Below are 23,923 nucleotides of genomic sequence, written 5' to 3' on the forward strand. Positions count from 1 at the left end.
CATGCTACTCATCCAGAGAATGATGGAGCACACCTCCACACATTACTCAGAAGGGTGGTTCAAGAGGAACAAACGCAGAGTACATTTTACTTTTTGCAAGTCACCACAATTATCAGCCTTGCATATACCCTCGTGCACTGTTTATATTGGGTGTCAGAAAAAAGAACCTTTGCTTTATTTTGTGCTGACTTAAAAAGCAGCATTGCATTCCATCACCATGTTCAAAGCCTCTGGTCAGTATCATTATTTCAAGGTTTATCCATGCTTGGTCCACATGGTTACACTGATGAAAAAGCTTCAACAGCAACTTAATAACAAAAAGAAAGTGTTCCTTGAAACACTAAAACTATTTAGGATTAAGAGAGAATAACTGCTTGTGGACTGTATGTTTTTTTAAAGCTGCAACTACACACAACGCACCAAAGAGCTGCAACATAAAGCTTGCTGAGAGCCTCACCTGCTATAGCTTGCACTGCTACTCGCAGAAATCCTCGTACTTCTCCCTTCTCACTAACAACAGCTACTCGGTGAATCAGAGGCACAGGGTACAGCAGATTGCTCAGGTATACAAATGCTCTGGTAATAAGAAGGAAAGAAAACACAAACAGCATTAGGCCATCATCTGCAAAACCAGACTGCAGCATTTGCTTGGCTAATGGGACATTCAAATCTTCAGACAGTTTATTCCATCTGCTAGACCTGTACTGTGGTCTCATATCCACGCTGCCCACACAGGGCTCCTCAGCAGCGTCAAAGCTAAGCAAAGCCACAGAGCACCCTAGATCACATTAAACCTGAGACAGAGGGCTTATATTAGTGAGTTACAAAACATATGAAGGAGAACACATAAGGTGATGGCTTTTTGAAGGTAATTTTAGATGCGCCACTATTGTAAACAGAGCTGTTAACAAGATGGCTGAAGTCTACTAAGGAACTACTAAAGAATATTTTTTTATTTTTCCACCCTATGAGCATAGTTTTAAATAAATCAAAAGGGAATTTATACTATTTATATTCTGTGAGCACACAGCCTCCAATATTTTAGTGAACAATTAAAACACTCCCTAAAACTGAAATTTGACTGAGTGTTTTCTACATACGGTAGATAAGGTTGTATGCAGGGAAATCAGAAATTCCCCAGTAAATAAAAACCCATCTGCCAGGTAAAATCATATATAGCTACAAGAAGGGTCTATTTTGGAACAGTTAACATGTTTTATTGTATATATTTTAATTATGAATTAGACTAACATTATCGAGCCACTTTAAGTTCCTGCAGTGCATTGCAGAAAATACCACACTTCATAGCAATCAGCTCGAGTAAAACCTGAAATGTGGAGAAGCCCAACAAGTCAGGTAGGAGATGGTTCTCAACACAGGGGAAAAAGAAGAGTGATCTGAGTGGGCTGCTTCAGAGTTCAGAAGGCTGAGATGGATGGAATTTAACCAATAGTTTTAGCTGTTGCTAAATTAAAAGTGATTAACTAATTATGTAGAGAATTATTGTGAGTTTATGCAAATTAAATTATACTGAAACTTTATTGATTTGTTTAGCTGGATTTGCTGCTTACAGTCCTTTTTATTAACCTTTAATAAGCATAATTAATTTCTCAGGTTTTATAACTTTCCTAGTTTAATATTCACTGCAAATGTCCTGCATGACAAAGCAGGACAGAAAGCTCAGTGTGCACTGCTTCTGCTTGGTGCCATCAGCTGCATTTGTTCCAAATTCATCCTAACTCAGCTGCTCATGACACATAGCTAAGAAACAAAGGTAGGAAAGGTAAGTGCTCCTCCATGGGTTCCCATGCCCACTCCCAGAATGAATGAACGACAAGGTAATCAAATGTATCAGCTGTGAACCAAAGAGATTGAAATAACGCTACTGAAAATGAAATGGTGACAAAATGCAACAGAAAAGAGAATGATTAATAAAGCTCTAAAAGTAACAAACCAAAACAAATTAAAGTGATACGATGACAAAACTCAACACTCGACTATGATTAGGATCTAACTCCTTTTCAGTCTGCTCCCAAGTGAGGTAAATACTGATAAAAGCAGGGGAAGGAAGGAGACATTAAATTTAAAAGTAATAAAATTGGACTATATCCCCCTGCCCCCCCCCAAGGAAGTGTTTTTGTTTTCAGCTTTGAAACTTCAGGCATTGCTCATTTGAGAAAGCAGCATCCCACCATGCAGAAAGAACAGCCCCACACTAACAGACCGGAATTGTTCGCTCAGACCGGACGAGGGATGGCAGTCAGGAAGGCAGTTCTGGGCTCATCAGGAAATAAGACTTTGAAAACCACATTTAAGGGGAGGGAAAGCGGGTATTTTTCCCTACAGAAAGGAATACCTTACACCAGTATGTATACAAGCAACGGTTTCATAACTAATAGCGGCAATCAGTACAGAAGCCTTCCTACTCCAAAGGCAAACTACTAGAAAGTAAAAATCTTAACTGCATGAATGATATCTTTTTGTACGTATGACTCAAGTTCTGAAGCTGGTATCCAATGTACGGCTGCCAAAGCATTCAGTGTCGCTAACAACTGCACTTTGCCACCTCAGCAGAAAGCCAAAGAAAGAAGTATTTCTCTTCGCCCTTAATGCCTTTCCATCCAACTACCCAGCTCGCTTCAATCATTCTAACTTAAAAGGAAAGCACATAATGCAAACAGTCTTCAGCTTCCTGTTTGGTGAAGTTGATGCTATCTTCTGTAGAATGGAGAGCCACCGTACGTGTGCTGTACAGAGGAAAGAGCAATTCAATTCTATGCTGCAATACTGCTTTGGGTGCCATTCCTTCTGCTTCGTCCTAAATCAACATCAAGTTGGAGTGGATGAAATATGAAGGTTTTCCTTCTCTTCCCCACACCAGGGGGGACTCCCAGTCCCAAGACAGACCATATTCGTGCCCCCCTGCACCTCAGCCCAGCAGACTGAAAGGGGCGAGTTGGATTAGCAGAAAAATTGGTGAGGTAAAAGAGCATATTCACAACAAGAACTAGAAATGAAATTTAACAAAACACAAACTGTTTGGAAATTAAACAAAACCAACAGAACTCAGAATGACAACAGATGTTTTTTAAATGAACATGTCAAGAATTAAATCAAGTGTCCCGTCATCCTCTCCCACCTCCCTTAAAAACACAGTAAATGTTTGGTACGCCACACAACTAAAAGGAATCAGTCTTCAAAACATCCCAACATGCCAGAAGAGATGGCTAAAGGGACCAGCTCTTTTTTCACCCCCCTCCCCCCCCTTTACTTTCTTCCTTAATTATAGTACAACTAGAAGGACGCCACAGAGCAGAGGAATAAAATAATACCATGATGGCCAAGGAGTTGGACAACTACATGATCAACGTCCCCTTATTCTCTCCTTCATCACCTGAACTCATTATTGCTGACACAATGAAAACTTAAAATTTCCTTCCTTTTGTTCCATGTTGCACAACATGCAAAGAAGTAACATGGTTAATGAAAAGCAGTCAAGAATGCTGGTTTTGTTATGAACTGAATGCTACCACGTGTGAGATAATAGCTACCTAGATGGACACATCTATGCTGTAAGATACACTGGCCAAAACTAGAATGCTTATGCTGTAATACAATGAGGAATCAAAACTGTTTCTACTGACTAGGATTCGATAACTTTCTGCTGACAGAATCAGTGCACCAGGAAAACACAAAGGATCTAACCAACAAATGGGGGGAAAAAAAATCTCTGTTCAAAAATAATATAAATTTCACTCCTCAACACAATCCACAACACGAGCAAAGCCCTTTATTACGAGCAGCTTACACAGTACAGGACAGTTCCCTTCACTGCTGCAGCTTCATATGTCTGTCTGCAGAGATAGAGCTCAGTATTCTCAACACATGGAAATGGGAAGCAAGCTGTGTAACTGCCAGGAAGCACAACTGCTCTCACTGTACGCTGCCTTTGCTCAGCTTGTGTTTCCTGAAGTCTGTGAAATAAAGATGAATAGTTCAACGTTTTCCCAAGCACTGACAGCCCTGTGCTGAAAGAACACACACAAGGGAAGGCTCCCAGGATGCCAGCACTGTCACAGAAAGCAGCCTCGCCTTTGCAAACAGTGCACTGTGCTTTAACCAGCTGACAGCCACCACCAAGCCTGATAAAAAGGCTTTCCCAAAACAGCTCCCAGATTAACCTGAATACTAAATTTTATTAAACACATTATCAGATGTTGCACATAAGGGTGCAAATCCACAGAGATCAAAGAGAACCGCTGTAGTTACTTGCATCTCTAGTAACAATAAATTGTTTTGATAATAAGATCAAGAGAGTTTCAAGTTTTAATTGCAATTGGTTAATAGGTGCACTACAAAGAATGAGGTTGCACAATACAGCTGAACTAATCTAAAAATCTTTTGTTCTTTTCAAAAGAACAAACAGACCCTCATCTTTACAAATAATGCAGCTGAGTTTCCTGCATGTGAAGAAACTACAAGAGATCCCACTTTCCTAACCGGGATCATCTTCCCTTCCTACAGTCAGAGAAAAGGTTAAAATCAAGCTCTGGTTCCTCCTCCTTTGTTCCTCCCTTCCACCTGCCATGCAGTCCTACCCCCTCCTGTTTCATACACCAGCTGTGTATGGTGACACAGTGACCAGATCAGAAAAAACGTAGTTGGGTGAGTGGTACCAGAACAAAGGGGAGGAAAGTCACTAAATACAATCTTTCCGTTTCTTGCCATGACTTACACGTTGCTACTTGTTTGATCAAGACCATCTGTGAAGCAATAATAGGAAGTAGGAGGTTTTTTTAATGTAACTTGCTGTACTTATGGTCCACAGCACAGATTGAGGTCTGATAACACCTTACTCAGATCTGGATTGGTAAAATTTAATAAATAAGGCATCTAAAATACATAGGCCAGCTTGTTCTAGAAATTCAAGCATAGCATTTGGGGAACAAGCTGATAAATATAGCAGCCAGTGATTTTTAATGATGGTAACCTTTTGTGATGCAACACAGTCTGAGAGTCAAAGCCCGAGAATCAAATAATCTCAAACCCTTCCAGAAAGAGCCACTCTCCCTTCTCCTTACCATCTTCTCTTCCCACACAGAAGATGCTACATGAGTTCTCCAAAAATAAACGCACTGAACCAGACTTAAAGACTTCCCACCATACTCTGATATTCTCCTCTATATGAGAAAATTAGACACTACATCATCTTCGTGACCTTGCAACAGCTAAATAGAGCATTGCTATAAATAAGGCTTAAATACCACACACAAGCAAAACCACATTCATTCTGTGTTGTGATGCTTGTCTACAACTAGAAGTATATTCACTGTGGCACCTAAATATTGTTTTCTCAATTATTATTTTGGTCTTCAACAGTAGAATTTAAAACTTTGGTGTTCAACTACATTCATTCTCTTGGAACTCCAATTTATGCTATGGCTATTTTGGCTGCCTGGATAGATATTCTATGCATCAAAAAAGCATAAACACTGCAACCTACAGCAAGAGCTGGTCCCTTCTGGCCATTCTCACAGTAACCTCACCAACCTTCCCACTAAAATGAACCAAGGGGATCGGTCGTAAAACGGGTCGTGCCCATCATTGAAGAGGTCTGATCCCTCCTCTGTTCCAGCGTCGGAGCCAGTATCATCCACAAAGGCCTCATCATCAAAGTCCTCCATCTCATCCTGCTGCTCATCAGCCAGTTCAGTGATGTCAGAGTCAGCCGTGGAGAAAGTGGGGGAGGGCGTGCGATCAGCAAGACGCTCATTCACGCAGCCATGGAAAATTGGGGAGCTAGATATCAGTTAATGGAATACTGATTAACACAGTGAGGGGAAAGAAGAACGCTTCATTTAACAGTCGTCTGTTGCCATCAGCACAGAGCCCAGATGAACAACAAATAAAGGCTTCAAACCATCTCAAATGGAATGAAATGATTGCTAACAGGGAAAGGAAAAAGAGCATCCTTGGACCGAGATTGAACAAACAGAAAATGAATACAAAGATGGGTGAACATACAGACATTGACAGCACATCCATTTAGCAGAACAATTCTTATTTCTGACATGCATTGCTTTTGTAAATAAAAACACTGTCAAGACAAAGCCATCAGGCAATCCTTGTTTCAGAAGAACCTAAATTATTTGAACCACATGTGCAAATAAGGTGCTGGACCACTTTTCTCATCCGTTCCAGTATTCTTCATATTCTCTGTGCACTACTTCAGTGACTTTAGGTAGAACTTAGCTAGGAGGAATAAAGTTAGAGCATACTTAATGTTCAGTTAAATCACATTCTACAACATTACACCAGGACCAGCAACTGTAAAAAGAACAGTTTCTGCTCTTCACTATAGTTTCAGTCTGTCAAAAATCCCTGCAAGACAGCACACAAAATGGACACTAAGCAGCTATACAGCTTATGATCACACTGAAAGTTAATCCCATCCACACACTGAGGAAAGCTGTACCAGGAGCTGAGGTTATCATCACATACCTTCCAACCAGCTTGAACCAGTGAAACCGATCATAAAAGGGGTCACTGCCCGTCATTGTGCTTTCACTCTCATCCTGTGTATTGGATGCCATTTCCCCAGCTCGGTCGTACATCTCACGCATCAGGTCCAACCGCTGCCTGCACAGAAGAAAGTAGGATTCAAAAATTAATATAGAGAGGGGGAAGAAAAACAACAATAACAGCAACAAAAATTCACCTAAACCAAACTATAAATAGGGGAAGAAAAATATAAAATGGAGGAGTGTGTAGCACTGATTTGTGTAACATATGAAACCCATCACACAGAAGGGATTTGGAAAACATACACAGGCTACACCCATAAACCAAGAAACAAGGCCACTTCTTAAGAGCACATATATGCTGGATTCAATTCAAACTTCTAACTACACTTGTTTGATATCTAGTTTTGAATTTCTTATGCGCCTTTTTTTCTACCATACAATCTTGCTGGGTAATTTAAGGCAGTTTTTGCAGAAAGCTGGCATTTATTACATATTGTACTATCTGGAAAGCTGGCATTTGGGATGGCACAGAAAGCCAAATAAAAAACAGAGAATGAATAGCAAGGGATGAAATTTTTCAGCAAAGCTCTTTGGATATAAAGAAGTTTGTTCTCCAGTAATATTCGCATACTTGAGTTTTTCTAAGGACCAATAATGTGTTGCTCCATTCTTCAGATCCTGGACTTCCACAGCCACCACGGTCCGGGGAAACGGCCTGTTATCCTGGGTCTTCTCCATCTCAGGGGGCAAAAGCTCTGGTGGCAGCGGTGAGTAGAGTGTGTCAGTCAGCAGCACAAACTGAAACTGCACCTGGATAGAAAAAAGAAATTCAGAGAAATCAAAACTCAGTATCATAGAGGGGACAGGAATAACCTAACACAATGTAGGATGGAAGTTTGAATTCTGCTTCTGTGAGTAGACTCAGTTTTGTTAATTCATGTGAATTTTTGTTTGTTTTAAAATAGCACAAAACATTTTTCAGCTGAATACACATAACCTCCTCTTATCAGAGCCAGCAGAGGTCTGGAAAACTACAGGCTTAGCATAGCCTGCAGCATTCACTTTCTCTTAGGGAGATAATTGACCACATGAAGTTATAACTGAAAAGGAAAACTGAGGCCCCAGGGGAAATCTGCATGCACATGTGTTTATGATATGGGCAGGAACAGCATAAGGGAAATGAAGAGAAGAATATCCATCAAATTTGCATAAGATACTCATTCAACCAGAAATCTGAATCAGAAAGGCCTGTGCTTTTCTGAACACTTTAAAGCCCAAACCAATAAGTTAAAAACACGTAACTTTAAAGGACACTAAGAGACTCAGCATTTAAAGGAGGACTACACACTCAACTGCAGTGAATCAGAAAATTTAAAAAGATACTCTGCATGATTCTACCTTTTTCTTCAATTCTACACTGATGGCATTGGCTTCTTTCAGATACACAGCATTTCCCCAGAGCTGATCCCTCAGTGAAGTGAACTGATGAAACTTCCATTTCCTGAAAGCCCACTGTGCGAGCTCATACTCGTGTCGTGTCCAGCTCACTAGGAATAGTAAAGAAAGAAAAACAACACTAAGCCATCACATGCAATAACAAACACTGCTGCTAGTTGTGCCATCAGATTCTCAATGCCTTTTCTGGGAGAGAAAAGCATAACACAGGATCCTTCAAATTCAAAATCACCAAATCAAGCTTGTAATTAAACTAATTAGTTTATACATCAATTGATTTTGAGGATATGAATCAATTATTTGTGAGGGCCATTCTGTGAATACATACTTTCAATTTTCATACTGTGATAACTAAATACTGACAACATTTACATTTTATCTATAGCAGGTGACATTACAGCAACTCTTTGTTTAGGTCTGATTGTGTCCAAATTATTTTCAGCTCTAAACTCACCTTCCTCTTCCTCTTCCTCCTCCTCTGTTGTTTCAGCTGCCAAGGATCGTGTCTCCACCTGCTTCTGCAAGGCCTGCAGCTTACTCTCATAGTCCTGTGGGGAGAGAGGAGATACTGTGTAGGAGGACAGACGAAAGCAAGAACAGTCAAGAGACACAAACATCAGATGGAACGACAGACAAAGAACAGATACATAAAGACATCTCTGTCACAGGCTAACAACTATTGTTTCAGTATAATCTGCCCTTGGAAAATAGAGAGGCAGTAGGCAGAAGCCAACCAAGACACTGTGGCTGTTCTTTATAAACCAACAGATATCCGTGCTCAAAACAGCTGTAAGAAGAAAAATGTTTAGGATTAGTTTTGTTTTTTGGGAAGGGCTGGAGAATGTGGATTTTGAGGAGCGTGCATGCAGGAACACGAGAGACAGACAAAAAAGAGTATGGAAATAAATAAGAGGATTATTCAGCTTCATGTTCTCAAACAGAAGGACTATTAGCACCATTGTTCTGTCTTTTGATACAATTAAATTAATTTCAAATTCCTGAAAAATGGCATTTTGTTTTCAATTATATTTCCCTTCCAGGGGTATAAGTGCTGTATTTAATGCTGCGGAAGATGAAATATTACTTCAAAAAAAGGCTGAGCTTATTTAATGCAGAAGTGTGTTAGCTCTAAACACATTCCATCCTTAACTCAACAGACAGACCCAGGAAGTTCTTCCAAAGGGAAGGACAAGGCTTAGAGGACTCAATACCCCAGTCCCAGCTCCTCCTTCTCCACCCATATCTGCTGCAGTCCCTCCCACGTGGGTGCACTCACACAATGCACAGGTTGTGTCCCAGCAGCAGGAGAAGCACAAACTGAATGGACAGAAGTCCTTATTTTGATGTTACTTCTGAAATTCTCAACAGTTCACCTCAAAGGAACTCCAAAATTAATGAACCTGCTTCAGACATTTCTATAGATCTGAAATACCCACAGTATTCATTAAAAAAATCATGAACATGAAGGTATCTCCTCAGCTTTTTCCAGCTCACCATCCATGTAGATAGTGCCACAACATTTCAAGTATGATAAAAGGGGTTCCATTGTGAAACACTTCTTTCAGAATGAGAAAACAAACCTGTTGCATTCATTCATTCAAAGACAAAGACTTGCTTCTTATCTTTACTCTGTACTTTCAGACTTCTGAGCCAAGTAAATGCATTATTTGTACATTTAAACACCTAAATACTTTACATTATATATATATTTAATGTCTCCACACTAACAAAATACCCATTACTTTTAGAACTAAGCAGAAGAATTGAAGTTTATTTCCCCACCCAGTAAGCAAGAAATGGGTGCCATTTATTCTAAGCAGAAAAACTGGACTCTGGTTGCCTCCTGGCACTTGATATAATGGCAGTTCTTAAACTAATTGGCCCTGAGCAACAGAAGGAAGGGGAATTTCAGGTTGGTTCACTTACAGAAGGTGCACTGACTAGGCTGTAAAACAGGCTGGTTTGCTCTGCTGAGACACTGAGCTCTCCAGAGCAGGTTTTCTAGATCTGATCAGTGATTATACACATATTGTCAGTGATTATACACATATTATTGTCAGTACCAACAGAAAATCCCCTGCGCTCAGCCTAGGCAAGAGCTGTAAGGATCAGATCAGACCAGCTTTTAAATCAGAACCCTGTATCAGCGGGGATGCTCTGGATCCAGGTGGTGTCTGCAGCAGTACCGGGACGTATTCAAGTCTCTCCCATAATTGAGGTACACAAAAATGCCTATTTCAAACTGCCAGCTCTGCATTTTCTTCCAGGATTTGGACAAACAGCGTAAAATACTGCAATGGGACCGGACTGAAGAGCAGCATGACTTGTAACAACCCTAAGCAGAAAGTTCAGGGTAGATGGATTGACAAGAATCAGTCTGAGGAACAATAAAGGAAAACTTAAATTTAACTGAGCTAGAACAAAACCAACCCCAAGAGATGACATAAAATCAGGCCAAGCTTGCAAGTTTCATTTCCATTTCACTGAGACAAGTCTGACACTTACAAGAGTATTTCATAGTTTATTGAAAGAGCACTTGTTACAATACAAACCAGTTCTGCTTTTCATGAGGCAGATCCTTGCTCTTAAGACAATCCAAAAACTGTTTTTTTCTTAAAACAATGGACAGATCTGAAAATCCCATTTAATTCAAAGGCAGTTCACTGCTTTCTATACAGTACAAATGGGCACACAGCATAGAATTCTTATTTGGCAGCTTCTGAAGAGCTTCAAAGGATAGTGTCAAAGTCAAATTTCAACATATAAAGTATAAAGGACAAACTTTTAACATATAAGGGATAAAAGACAAACAGTGAGAGAAATATTGAAACTGTGCTGAACGCACTGATAAAAATAGCATCCTCTAATTCGACAGATCCCTGCATTCACATGGCGTGAGAAAGGATGTTAAAGTCAATCAGAGGAGCATTAGTGGCATGCATTTCCCCACCCAACCCCTAATCCACGTGTTCCCAGTGAGTCTTAAAGGATATTTAAGACATGATCACTATGGCACAGGTGGATATTAGCCAGCTGTCAAAGCACACAGCACATCAGCATTTAGCAATGGCGATCAAACTTAATAAAAACAGCACTCCCATCACGGATGCAGCATCTGTTAACCTGAATGCCTTTTCACACAGTATGCTATGCAAGCAGCTGCAGTAGTGTTCATTCTGCATTACTGGTGCAAATAAAAGTGAGAAGTGTGCGTATCTCTGACCACAAGGAGATCCACAAGTTCTCACACTGTTTCCCTTTTAAGATGAGGCACTTCATTCTAATTAACACTCAATTCTAAAGGTGGCTAATTATTTTAAAGGATTTTTTCTCCCAAGTTTCACTTGCATCATATCCTTCTAAAACCCAGGAAGAAAGCTGCTTCCTTCGAGCAGGCTGGACTCCATCCTGACAATCACTGCTCCTATTTCCTTGTCATTGAACACAAGCAGGGCTGTTCCTCCAGCTCTGCACTAAAACAGTGGGGCAGCAGATTGATAGTAAACTACTGCTCATTTTTGTCACTACTACTCAGACACTTAGAGGTATTTCTTCTCAGAAGTTGGCAAAAACTTCAGTATTTAAGCAACAAATAGCAGGAGTTTCAGTCTTGTGTCAGTACGTGTGCTTGTGTGGATCTCAAATCATGCGGTGACTTTGCAGAGGTAGCCACAATCCTCAACAAACAAATGAGACAAGAAAATACTGATTTGTTCTTCTCTTACCACTTCATGCACCCCAATCGTGTATTCCCACAGAGCTGAAAGGATTTTCCACAATTTAAAAGAGCCCAAGCCTTCCTGAGGATTTGAAAGAGAACTCTGTGCACCTCAAGGGTAAAGCACAGTGCACTGCTAAAACAAAATACCCAACAGAAAGGCAACAGCACAAAACTTGCAGCCCAAAATGCCATTTTGCACATTTGTCTCAGGCTCAAATCATTGCTCATCTACAAGGTTTTACTTGAAGAATCAAGGCAATTTTGGACATGTTATTTTCATTACTTTGTTCAAGTAGGAGAAAGCATGAGACAAATGTAAACTGCAGTGCCATAGGTGAATAGACTAAATCTGTTGGGAAAACAAACTCATCCCAAATGGGATCATTCTGGTAGGGCCAGCAGAGGACAGACTCCAGATCTCCTGTATCAGAGGGCAGTGCTCTATCAGCAACACGTGTGCAGAGGCTGCAGTGTTAACACTTGATTAAACAATACATGCACGGCTGCCATGTGTTACAACCAGCACCCATGCCATGCACAGTTGGGGGGAAAAAAAAGTAGGACAAGGAACAAAAACAAGGCGGAAAGAAAGCTTGAGGCACTTCCTACTTTTCTTCAGCTATGCTGAAACACGTACAAGTAACGATTACCAGCAGGGCTCCTATTTCAATCAAAAAAAGCAACCGTAAGTAAATCAAGGATATTCGTGCAAAACAGCACAAGTCATTCAGCTGTACAAATGCACTGCAAAGGGGATCAATCTCAACACATATGGCACAGAAGCCACGGTGGGTTTTTGAACTTTTTTTCAAGTTAACAGCAAAAATAAGTTCTCCTCAAAGCTTGGCTTACACTTCGTCCACCAATTCTCAGAAATACATTTGATTTTGTTTTGCACTTCCAGAAATTCAGAAAGAAAGGAGATTTATAATTAAAACTGGGATGAAACCCCAAACTTATAAAAATTATTCCTTAATCAGCATCTCTTCTGTAATTTGTTTGAAACAATCTGAAGTGGGATCTGCAAGCACTTGTTTTATGGAAAACCACTTGCAATTACAGATGCTTCAGATTAAAATAGATATTCAGATTTCTAACTTGCACTTTGAGTGTGGCGAGAAGGAAAACGAATATCATTCTCTCCTAAACGTGACCTTCTCCTTGGATAAAACAAGTTTGAAACAGGGGTATAAATCCAAAGGCACTAAGATCAGGTATGACATTAGGATGAAACAGTTCTGTTCTCCTGTCTTTACCCCCACCAAATCAAAGTAGCAATTCCATGCATCTTCCTATGAATAACTATTTCAAGTGCATCCCCAGACTCATAGCCCAAGAAAACTGGAAGCCCAAAATAAGAGATAGCTCTATGAGGTTACTTTCTGCACCATTTAGAGAACCAAAAAATCCCAATTCCTTTCCACAACCCCATGTAATAATTAAAATCTATTCCGCTTAGAGATGTGATGGGAATTTGAAAAATCTTATTTCCAAAATATTGCTTCAATCATATATATATATTCTGACTTAAAATTCCATTCAGACAAGTTTAACTGTCACGGCAATTTCATACCAATGATTATGAACTTCAGCAGAAGGACAAATCCAAGTCCTGCTCAGGACGGTTGTGGCCCAACAGCTCTTCCTCCTTCCTCTATACAAAAAGCCACATCTCGTCTACCAACTTTGGGTTTATAGATAATTATTAAGAATTGAGTTATGAGTGGAAAATACTGGAGAGCCAGGTCAATTTAAAAAGATGGTCAGTTTCCTTAATCCAAAAAGAGAAAAAAGGCACAAGAATCATTCGCTGCTATAAACTAAATTCCTCTTTTGATTGTCTACATAAAACACAGGAGGAAGGCAGTACTTTGTGAGTTCCAGACAATGTTTTCAACATTAGAAAAATACTCCAAGACACACAAAAAACTTGGTAAATGTGCTAGCAGAGAAGTTCTCCCATCCATGTCCCTCCCTCCAAATCTTCTAGTCTATGGAGAATGTGCTTACAATTTTTTTTCAGAATTTTCTTCCCATCGATGCTGTTAGAACTGCACCAAGTCACATGCAAACCAAACGGGCTGAAGGGCCGGTACCTTGTGCCAAATTACTCAAGTTCGACCTGGCCAAACCCAAGACAGAAGCAAAGCCAATCCTGGCCATTTCCAAAGAAGCCAGCACTGCCCCTGCTTCTCTCCTCCCCGAGACTAGCCTTGGCCAACTGCTCAGACTGTGGTCTCTCTGCCCGTTTTAAGGTTAGGTGCCGAGAACTGGCGCCTCATCCGCGGGGGTGTCACAAACTGGCTGTAGTGGTTGGGCCGCTCAGTCTGTTTGGGGTGGGAGTTGGCTGCACTGCCTTCCGCACCACCTCCAGTGCCATGGCTGCAGTAAGGCTGGCGGTGCTGGTGGATGTGCCGCTTCTGCTGGAAAGTCTGGTCTGGGTTCTGCTGCCCGCTGCACAGGGATTCCGACGAGCCCGAGGTCTGACGCCGCAAGGTTTTTTGAGAGCCGTTGTTGAGAGAGTTGCTTCTCCAGCGCAACTGAGGTGATGGCTGCTGCTGATTGCTAGGCTGTGACTGCGTGTTCAGCTGCTGCCTGTTAATCTGGATATTATCTTGATTCCTCTGGGGGCCATAAAGATTCCACAGCTGCTGAGGGTCTTTAGAAGCACCTCTACTTTCTTTTTCTTTGTTTTCATCTTTGTTCTTATCATCATCTTTTGGAATTCTAACCTCAATAACTTCATCCTCTGTGATAATTATATGAGTGCCTGGACTCCACGAGTTCCTATGTTTGGGGTTGCTTTTGAAAGGAAATCGAGGCTTGCGATTTTCAGGCGGGATAAATCGGTGAGGCATATTTTGTCGACGAAGCTGTTTTGCTATTTCCTGCTGCTGCAGATTTTTAAACCGAATCTGTTCTTGCCTCATCCAACGTAATCGCCCACGTCTGAAAGCTGGGTCACCCGCCATTAGCTGAGAAACACGCTCCTCTTTAGCAAGTTCATCATTGTCACTTCTTCTTAAGTCATCCGTGGGCTTCTTATCCACATCCGCTACACCAGCAGAGTTTGGAGACTTAGCGTTGGCCACAGCTGCCTGAGCTTTTTCTGCAGAGCCTATCAAAGGTAACACCTTCTCCATTTTTAGCATCTTATTTCTAAGAACTTTTATCTCTTCGTCCTTCATGTTGTTCTGCTTCTTCACTTCTTGCAAAATATCTTCCAACTTGTCTATATGCACCTTAAGGTCATCCACATCAGTTATTCCTTTACCGTTGGCCATAACATCTTCAATTTTCTCATCTCCAACTCCTACCGTATCCCAGACATCACGGGCAACAGCTCGCCATGATTCACGCTCATTTGGATCTTTTTTCCCATACATGGCACAAAGCTCCTTCATTTTAACAATGGCCAAAGCCTCAATCTCCTGTCTAGTGTGCCTGAAGTCATTGAGTGCTACCTCATAGCATATCTCTTTCACAGCCTGGATCTTTAAGTCTGAGATGGTAACCCATTTGGAGTCTTTGCTAAGGCGTCGGCGTTGGGGGATCTGGTACATTTTAATAGGCTCTCGTTTCTTCCCACTGCTGGGGAGGCCACACTTTTTTACAATGGTTTGGAGCTTGCTGGGGGGCAGCTTCTCTCTCAGGGAAGTGATCAGTCTCCAACTCTCCTCACACGATCTCTTGTCCGAATCATCCCCACTATCAGAGTCTGCATCCTTTGGAAAAACAAAAATCAAGAAGTGGCCCCAAAATAACCAAAATTAAAATTGTAAGAAAATGGAAAAGCTAAACAAGAAGTAGCAGGCAAAGAAAACTAAATCAAAAATCAAAATAGAACAAGTGATAAGGCAGTCCCTGAAGATTGAGTGTTAGGACATAAACACATCTTCAAGAGTCATGGACTGTCAAAATTGGATCTCTTTGCTAAATTAACATTATACTTAGAAGTCTTATCATCTCAAAATATCAGGTAATCTAAACTCCTCCCTCCCAGTCCCTTCCAAAAAATCTTTATATATGCAACAAGAAAAATAAAACAAGTTCCTGATTAAAAAATAAAAACAAAAACCAAGTGAAAACTGCACTTCATACATGCTACAAGGACATGCAAATCCCCGCCACACTCATTTGCCTTGGTTACTGCTGTTGCTTCTTTCAGCAGATCCTCCCCAGGTAGGTGAATGTAACAGCCATCATAGAAGATGTCATGAGCAGCCAGAGTAAGTCGGGTTAACACTGGTTAGTAACGTTGCACATAGTTGCAGGGATGCTCAAGTTTAGAATCCGCTTCACTACAACAGCAGCCAGAGAAGGGTTAGACGATAAGAAAAATATGAAACAGAAGCAGCTGAAAGGTTCAGTGTTAAAAGGACTGTAAGTGCCACTAGGACAGGTGAAGACAGTGGTTCATACTTCAAGACTCGCTACAAGCTAAAAGGATATCCAGAATCAGAGTTTCAGAGGTGTTTGTTTTCCATTTGCCACCTTTAGTTTTTAAAAAACAAACAGGTCTTGACTGTTCGAAGAATGAGTTTCAGAAGAATGCAGCAGTAGTAACTTTTTTGGTTTTTAATTTCAATTGTTTTTACGCAAATTGTCAATTTTGTATCCTTGACTTGTCCTCTTCTCAAACCCTAGAGCCTGGAGCTTCCACACACTTGCTAAGAGTTATGCTGGTTTTGCTTCTTCATTACAAGTTTTCCATCTTTCACTAAATGAGTTGGAATGAGCAGTGCTTCAGGTTTCCATACGCTAGGAATGTTTGTTCAGGTATACTGCACCAAAGTTAAGCATATCCCCCATTATTGCTTACTGCCACCAGGAATTAAAGTCAGACTACCTTTTTTTCCAAAGGAATTACTAATTTAAGATATCTCTTGAACAAGGAAAGAACTCCTATGTATTAGTGTTATCCACTAGAACCCACATTATCTTCATTTAAATACAGCAGTCAGTCTCCAGTGAACCTCTAGCGTCCCTGTCTTTCACACCAAGTTATAATACAAGAGAATTCAGAAACAGCAACTGCCAGTTATTCTAAAACCAAAGGAAACCCAGGTCACAGTCTACAAACCACAGGTTCCTGGTAGAAGGCCACACAGAATGGGTAACACAGTACAATTTGTCTCAGGAACAGGGAAGGGGAGAAAAAAATCGTTCTGCCCTGTGGTCAACAAGCTCTACAGCCTAGGATTCATTTTTTTGAGCCAACTGTGACCTGAAATACATTCAACAATTAAGAACACCTTCTACCACTTTTGGTCAGAACATCAGACTAGAAACAGACCAAACTCCTCGTGATTTTAAAGCTGACAAAATTGTAGCCTAAGAAAAAAGCATCTAACAAACTGTGTACTGCAGTGGAAATGAAAGATGTGCTGAAGGAAAACACCGTACAGACTGCAGACTCAAAAAGAGGTCCAGAAAGGCAAAACACAAACTACTCAAACAATGAGGCACGAGTTTCACAGGATTATTCTTATGGATGACAAAATTACCATACTATTTTTGATGGGTAAATTGATGTGTTGTGTATAAAAAAATGATTAAGAGACTCTATGAAGACTCTGTCTTACAAGCACTCAGAGATTAACCAACCTAATTAATATAAGTACATACCCACACTCTAAGACTAAGCTGTCTCTGCAAAGGCATAATGACCAAGAAAGCCAAGAAGATTTTAGTTCTACTAAGCACCTTTTCACTTCCATTCCACATGAAAAGTGGTGAGTGATTATTTCTACTTCCATGTAACGCCAGCAAGGCATATATATTTGTCGGAAATAGTAGCCCTTGCCCTCCAAAAGTTATCTTTTTGATACAGTGCATCTAACTATAAATTAATGCCTAAGTTCATTGGCATCTCAGGACAAAACCAAAACAGTCTGGTAAGCAGAATTAGCCAGCATCTTATATCCAAGATACTAATCCCATTTAGAACAAGAAGAATATAAATATTTCAAAATAAATCTTGTATATTAGTAAAATAAAGGACCTGAGAGTAGCTGGATATTGTGGTAATGTAACTTAAGTACAGCAACAGAACACTTAGAAGGCACCCCCAGATTTCCCAATCATTATTCAATTGCTGTTGTAAGCCATCAATCCTGACCACTCCTGACTCTGCAGAGTCTCTCTGTAGAGTGACACAGAAATGACAAGATGCATCAAGAAGTCTAGCTGTCATCTGGAGCATTCCCATTAAGCAGCATGAAAAGCAGTATCCTGATCAACAGATCAACCAGTGATCTCATTTATTATGACTCTCACAGCTAGGAAACCTGCCCTTCACGAACTGCACTGGCAATGCATGAGGGATTGTCTTTCACCTTTGCCCATTAAGTGATCAAAAAATCATAACAAGCTTAAAGAAAATAGTAACTACAGAATGGTATTAGACAGAAAACTATTTAAATAGTCTTCCCCTAATCATGAGTATACAGGGTAACAAATCTCCCTTCACAAAGCTTCTATCAACGCAGCCTGATTTGCAGCGCCTGTTCTCACGTCTATAAATCACCCAGCAGCTTTATGCATGCCAGTCTTCACAATTTAAGGGATGATATTGCATGACTTGTATCTCCTCTGACACAGACAACATTTAATTGTTGGTTGTTTTTTTTTTTACAGCAATGCTTTCAGCTACACAAATTTTAACTATACAATTGAGGAAACATTACAGTGTCACATCAATCACTTTTCTGAACTAAGTTTGCTTTGGCTCAAGTCAGCAACTCCTCTCCATTCAAGAGATTAGTCCCTTGTAATGGAACCATTAGAAATGGAGAAAGCTTCAAGTGCACTTTACAATATAAATAGAAAGTGTAGCTTCTACATATGGAAGACAGAACTCTGTTCCACTCCGCTTCTGGAAGTGGTGTAAGTCCCAGCATGCAATTTAACAGCAAGTTTTCAGGAGCCTCAGACTCACAACAGAAACAATTTAACAGTGATTTTGGAATTTCTATGGTAATTAAGGCACAATTACATTTGAATTTTAACTAAAAGGCACACTAATATAGTTACAGAAAAAATCAGGAGACTTGGATTTCTTGAAGAAATCTAAGCTTCATCCCTGGTCTTAGTCACGTATTTATTAAATGCTTGGAAACTGCACACATTTCTAGTTGTAATAAACTTCAGATAAAGATTTTTCTTGAAAGTCTGAGATCTTCCTATATCAGAAAATTTATCAGATTTATTGTTAAATAAGTAGGTAGGATTGCAGAATTCCCATTCTTCTGAATGAGTTAACATTGCCTTCGCACGCTTGTTCCCTAGTCATAACCCCACCATCAGCAGGTGTAGCATTAAGAACCTTACCATGCAGGGGAAGGGAAAAGGGTTAAAACATGCACAATGCAGCAACATTTTCAGACATTATTCAAAAAAATAAACCTAGCATATAATTGGTCTAGGAACCTCTTTGGCAGCACAAAATTAGTATCTTCTGGTGATCCAAAACAAAAATCAAGGCAAACGCCCCAAGAAGTTGATTAGACTACTGAACAGGAACTTCAAAAAACATAAGAGCATAGAAATGCCCTTCATTAAGCCTACAATTCAAGAAACCTGCCCCCAGGAAAGGCTGATTAAAACCACTTCACTGTCAATTACAATCCCAAATTAACATGAAGAAGCTCACTCACAGTGATCATAATCCATTGCAAACAATTATTTGACAGCAAAGGGATAACTGCATTGTGCAGACAACCCAAGCAGGTTTCCTAAACTTTCAGATAAGCAAGGATAGGAATCACTGTTTGCCAGAAGTATAGTTAATCTGAAGGTAGGACACATACCAGCCTTTGCTGCTCCAACAAGAGATCTGCTTCCTCTTTTTCCTTCTTATACAAAATCTCCATTTCTTGTAATCTAAAGACAAAAGGACATAAATAGCCAAAGAGATCATTATTTTTCACAATGGTATTACTCTATACACAGAACTAAATCACACCATTTTAAAATAACAAGAGTAGAAATAGTTCAATTTAAAAGGAATTCCTTTTTGTTATTCAGTTCCTGCTTCTTTATCCATTAAAAATCTAAAATAAATAAATAAATAAATCACAACTGACTGGGATTAAGAATCCCCTTTGATCAATTAAGAGGATTTAATTTATTACGCAGGAGAGGTCTAATGGACTGCTATAGAAGTGAATCTAACGAAACATTGCACAGCAGTCCTTGGCCACAGTTGTGTCTAGAGTTCAGGGATGGTGCTTAAATGGGATCTATTCATTTATTTACTTATTTTAGAAGGAGACAGAGCTGAAACACTCGAGTGAGATTGAGGAATTTTTCACTAGAGGCAGCAGTGACAACACATGGCAGAACAAGCACTGGAATACGCTGACAGATAAAGAGTACTGCAACTCTGATTTTATTTTTGGAAGTCTCGCTTAGAAGTCTTCCACACATACATCAGACATCAGTTTAAGCTTTGCCACTGAAACCACTCCCATAGCCAACAGCCATATCTTTCTTGCTGCAAATAGAAATTCTTAGTTCCTTTGATACCTTTTCTCCATCTCCTGCTTCATGTCAATGCCCTGCTTCTCCAGAAGCTCCCTCTGAGCAAAAGTCCAGTCAACAGGCTCAGAGGGAGTCTCAGCTGAGGGAGTTTTCTCTCTTTCTGCTCGTGCTTGCTCTGGATGGTTGAATCGGAAGACATGGTTCTTACCCATGATGATACGATTTCCTAAAAATAGCAACAGAAATTAATTCTTTCAGGATTCCAAAGCAATTAAAAAAAACATCACTGAATCATTCATTCCATTTATCTTCTTGTGTGGTAGCAACAGACAAGAGTGCTCAGTAAGGATTCTGGTAGACATTCGAGTTACTAGGTGACAAGGAAAACAAGAATATTTTGTTTGTAGAAAACAAGACACTGGTAATATAAAGCATTGCTCACAGAGGACAACTTCACCCTCTGAGGTACAATCAAATGTTCTGACAGGGTTTATCAGAAACTAAAGGACAGACCTGGACACTGAGCAATACAGCTGGAACAAAGAATATTCACTGAAACCTGCTCCTCTCTTTCAGTGACACCACCAAAACATGCAAAAGTCATTTAAGCAGGAACCTCAGCTTAGAAAAGTCTAACTTTAAAATAGGAATGCATACTTAAAAACATGCATTACATGTATTAATTTCAGTCCTAATCAGTAAGATTCACAGAAGGATTTCATAGCTTCTTTTAACTAACATGGGAAAGAGCTTAAGAAACATAATATTATCTTTCAGCTACATCCTAGGGACATAAGCTACTCACAAAGATGGAGACAACAGTAACAGACAACAGTAACATTCATCTGTTCTCCCATACAACATATTAATGCAGTTAAAATACAAATAGAACCTCATTCTAGCAAATGACCTCCAGAGTAATCAGAATTGCTCTTGTCAATATATTGACAAAATGCAAGCTTTTAATGATTTCAAAAGCCATATCTGAATTCTTCTGGTAAGTCACCTGTCCAGATGCAGAAGGAAAGAAGGAAAAACATCTCTTTTTAGTTTAATTAAAGTAATTACTAAATGATACAATCACAGTTTCCAGCTTGAGCCACACGCAGGCACAGAACAACTTCAGGTTTGTACTGAAGTTAATATGCTTTGTTACATGCAAATACTTGTCTATAACTTTGTGGAAAAATAAATTGAGATGTTTCTAACCACTGGTTAAAGATGGGTTAAAATCATCATTTAGAGAAGTCACTTCCTCCCCTCTAATTCTTTCCCCATATGTCTTTCTAAAGGAATGTAGAGGACTGAGTATGAAATCTAATGAGAGCAAAGAGAAGCTGCTGTACTCCTGCAGAGGGTCATATCTTAGCTTTGCCAGGAAGCTGGGAATTTTCCATCAGCAGCTGGCAGTCTGTCTGCTCTGTCTCACTGAGACTGCCAAGGGCAATAGGTTTGGGCAAGAATGTACTGGAATAACATCAGGGTAAGCAGAAGGACAAGCAGGATGCTGCGTGGCAGTGAATATTTAAGTATGCTTACAGTTAGTGCAGCAAACAATGAAGGAAAAGGAATTGCTGACAAGAGAAAAATGGTAACTTCTGTTTAAGAGCTGCACTCCTAAGAAGTCTGCAGTACTGCACTTTAATAGCACTCAGCATTCTCTACAAATGATGTAAATGTTACATATGTACAATTCTTAGATGTGGAATCCAAAAGGGAAAACACCAACTATTCTAACATTTCTTACCTGAACGCAGTTGCACAGGCTGCACAACCCGCTTGCCATTAACATAAGTTTCTGATCGTTCACAAGGCTCCAAAGTAACAATAACTACAAAGAAAGCAACAACAAATGAGAGTTTAGAAAGCACTGTATGTAAACTGCAGAGCATGCAAACCCTAGAGACCTCTCATTTTATGACTGTTCCTATTAACACCAAAACAAAACACAAGTGAATCACTCCTCAATGCTTATACTTAAAAAAATACAATGCTTAATAAAAATAAAACTCCACCAATAACTCAATAATGCACGGGGTAGTTACAGCTAGTTATTTTCTTTTTGAATTTTCATGGTTACAGGTAATCAAAACCAGTATTCTCTGACCAAGTAACAAACAAAGAATGATGTAAAAACTCAGCACTTAGCTAGGAAAAGTAATTTTTCACCTTCACCATTGTTGTTCCTCTCACTTCGAAAGATACAGTGCTCTTCTTTGATATGAGCCCCACTCAATACAATGTCCTGCCTTCGCTCAGCATCAGCTTGGCCAACCCTGAGTCAAAAGGAAAACATTTCAAGAGCAAATCAACAATTTCTACAACTCTGCAGTACTACATAGCCCAAAAATATCCATAGAAGTCTACAAATGTAAGCCCCAGAAGCATGAAGATATATGTCCATTCTGAAGTCAAGTGTTCGAGCATTTCTAGATAAAAGCTATCACAAAAATGGACAAGTTAATTTGTTACAGTGATAAGAAGGTGTTACATTGAGTAAGACAGCAGATGAGGTGTGGATAATAGTTTATTTATATGAACTGAATGCTCAGCCATATGCTGGCTGCTTCTGTCAAGTACTGTCTGTGGCTTTCAATTCTCCACCACCAAAATCTCAAAGGCATTTCCAGTGTATTTCATTCCTTTTCTTTATTCAAGGGGTATTCTACTTCCTTTTACTGCCCAGTGCAATAATAAATAGCTAATACAGCACAGTGGCTGCAGAAATTATTTATAAAGTACATGGTAAACTTAAGGGAAAATGCATTTATGTGTTTTTTTCACCTACAGCAAATGCCATGCTTCATTTATACCTAGGAACTGAATAACTCAAGGAGTAATTATTATTTAATGTCAAGGTGTCTCCAGCATAGGAACTTAAGCAAGCAAAACAGACTTCAGAGCACATTAATACCAACCCTCACCTGGTAATACCATCTTTGATGTAGTAGAGCAGACATTCAGACATGAGCGGATCTTCATTAAGGTTTACAAGATGAGGAGTCTGAAACAGAAAAAGAAAAGGTAATTGAGAATTAAAGAGCTACTTCTAGGTATCTTCCCACAGCTGTGGAGAGTGTATAACAATCCAGCAGTTTTGTTATGTACATCCAGGTTACTCCACAATCCATCTCTTCAAAAATAACCTCCTGTAATACTGAAAATACTCACAAGGTTAACGGCAGAAGTGCAGCTCTGATTAGTTGATATTTCAGACAGTAAAGAAAGAGGGAATAATTATGGCTTCAGTTAAAAATGTAACAATTGCTTTGAAAGTAAACTTGATACAGAACATCCAACAGTAGAAATGCACGCTCTAGTAAAATTTTGCAACTGATATGGAATCAACTATGGCTTTTTTCAGGCAATACAGTCCAGGTGTGCAATCTGCAAAGTTCACTGAAGTCAAAAGAAAATCTAGAACTATCAGCTGATACAAACTGCTAAAGAGCTCTTCATCTAAAGTTTTACTAGATTTAAATACACTACAGCTACTACAAACCAACCTTCTTTGGTGAAAAAACCCCATTGGAATCAGCAAACAAGTCACACGGCCTTGGTGTAAAAATCTAGCCAGTGAGATAGCAGTAAGCATGAGCACAAAAGAAAGGCAAGAGTGGTTAAACAAAGAAAAATAATAAAATAAAAACAAGTGTTAATAAGCCTCCTTTCATTCTGTTACTCTCAATTAGCATAAATTAAGTAAAAAAGAAATAAAATTGCCTAAGATTCCTTGGAA

At 39.7% G+C, this 23,923-nt stretch overlaps 1 protein-coding gene across 22 annotated transcripts in view; it reads right to left on the bottom strand.

Moving 5' to 3' along the window:
- Positions 1 to 23,923, bottom strand: part of KIF1B (kinesin family member 1B) — a 76,771-nt gene that overhangs the window by 21,485 nt on the left and 31,363 nt on the right. For 10 of the 22 annotated variants that reach the window (XM_015882381.3, XM_032448835.2, XM_015882378.3 and 7 more), the window contains 11 exons: positions 23,109 to 23,188; positions 22,354 to 22,460; positions 21,932 to 22,015; positions 20,230 to 20,410; positions 19,512 to 19,584; positions 8,434 to 8,527; positions 7,923 to 8,071; positions 7,156 to 7,334; positions 6,502 to 6,639; positions 5,551 to 5,799; positions 458 to 576 (listed from right to left, as the gene is read on the bottom strand). In XM_015882381.3, the coding sequence (XP_015737867.1) occupies positions 458 to 576; positions 5,551 to 5,799; positions 6,502 to 6,639; positions 7,156 to 7,334; positions 7,923 to 8,071; positions 8,434 to 8,527; positions 19,512 to 19,584; positions 20,230 to 20,410; positions 21,932 to 22,015; positions 22,354 to 22,460; positions 23,109 to 23,188 (1,453 nt within the window). Of the gene's footprint in view, positions 1 to 457; positions 577 to 5,550; positions 5,800 to 6,501; positions 6,640 to 7,155; positions 7,335 to 7,922; positions 8,072 to 8,433; positions 8,528 to 10,480; positions 15,426 to 19,511; positions 19,585 to 20,229; positions 20,411 to 21,931; positions 22,016 to 22,353; positions 22,461 to 23,108; positions 23,189 to 23,923 lie in introns of those variants that run through there. The other 12 variants (XM_085509003.1, XM_085509002.1, XM_015882383.3 and 9 more) reach the window with 2 other exon arrangements.

The sequence above is a fragment of the Coturnix japonica genome, chromosome 9 (genome assembly GCF_054131305.1).
Source record: "Coturnix japonica strain WE chromosome 9, WE-NBRP24, whole genome shotgun sequence".
NCBI classification, from domain to species: domain Eukaryota; kingdom Metazoa; phylum Chordata; class Aves; order Galliformes; family Phasianidae; genus Coturnix; species Coturnix japonica.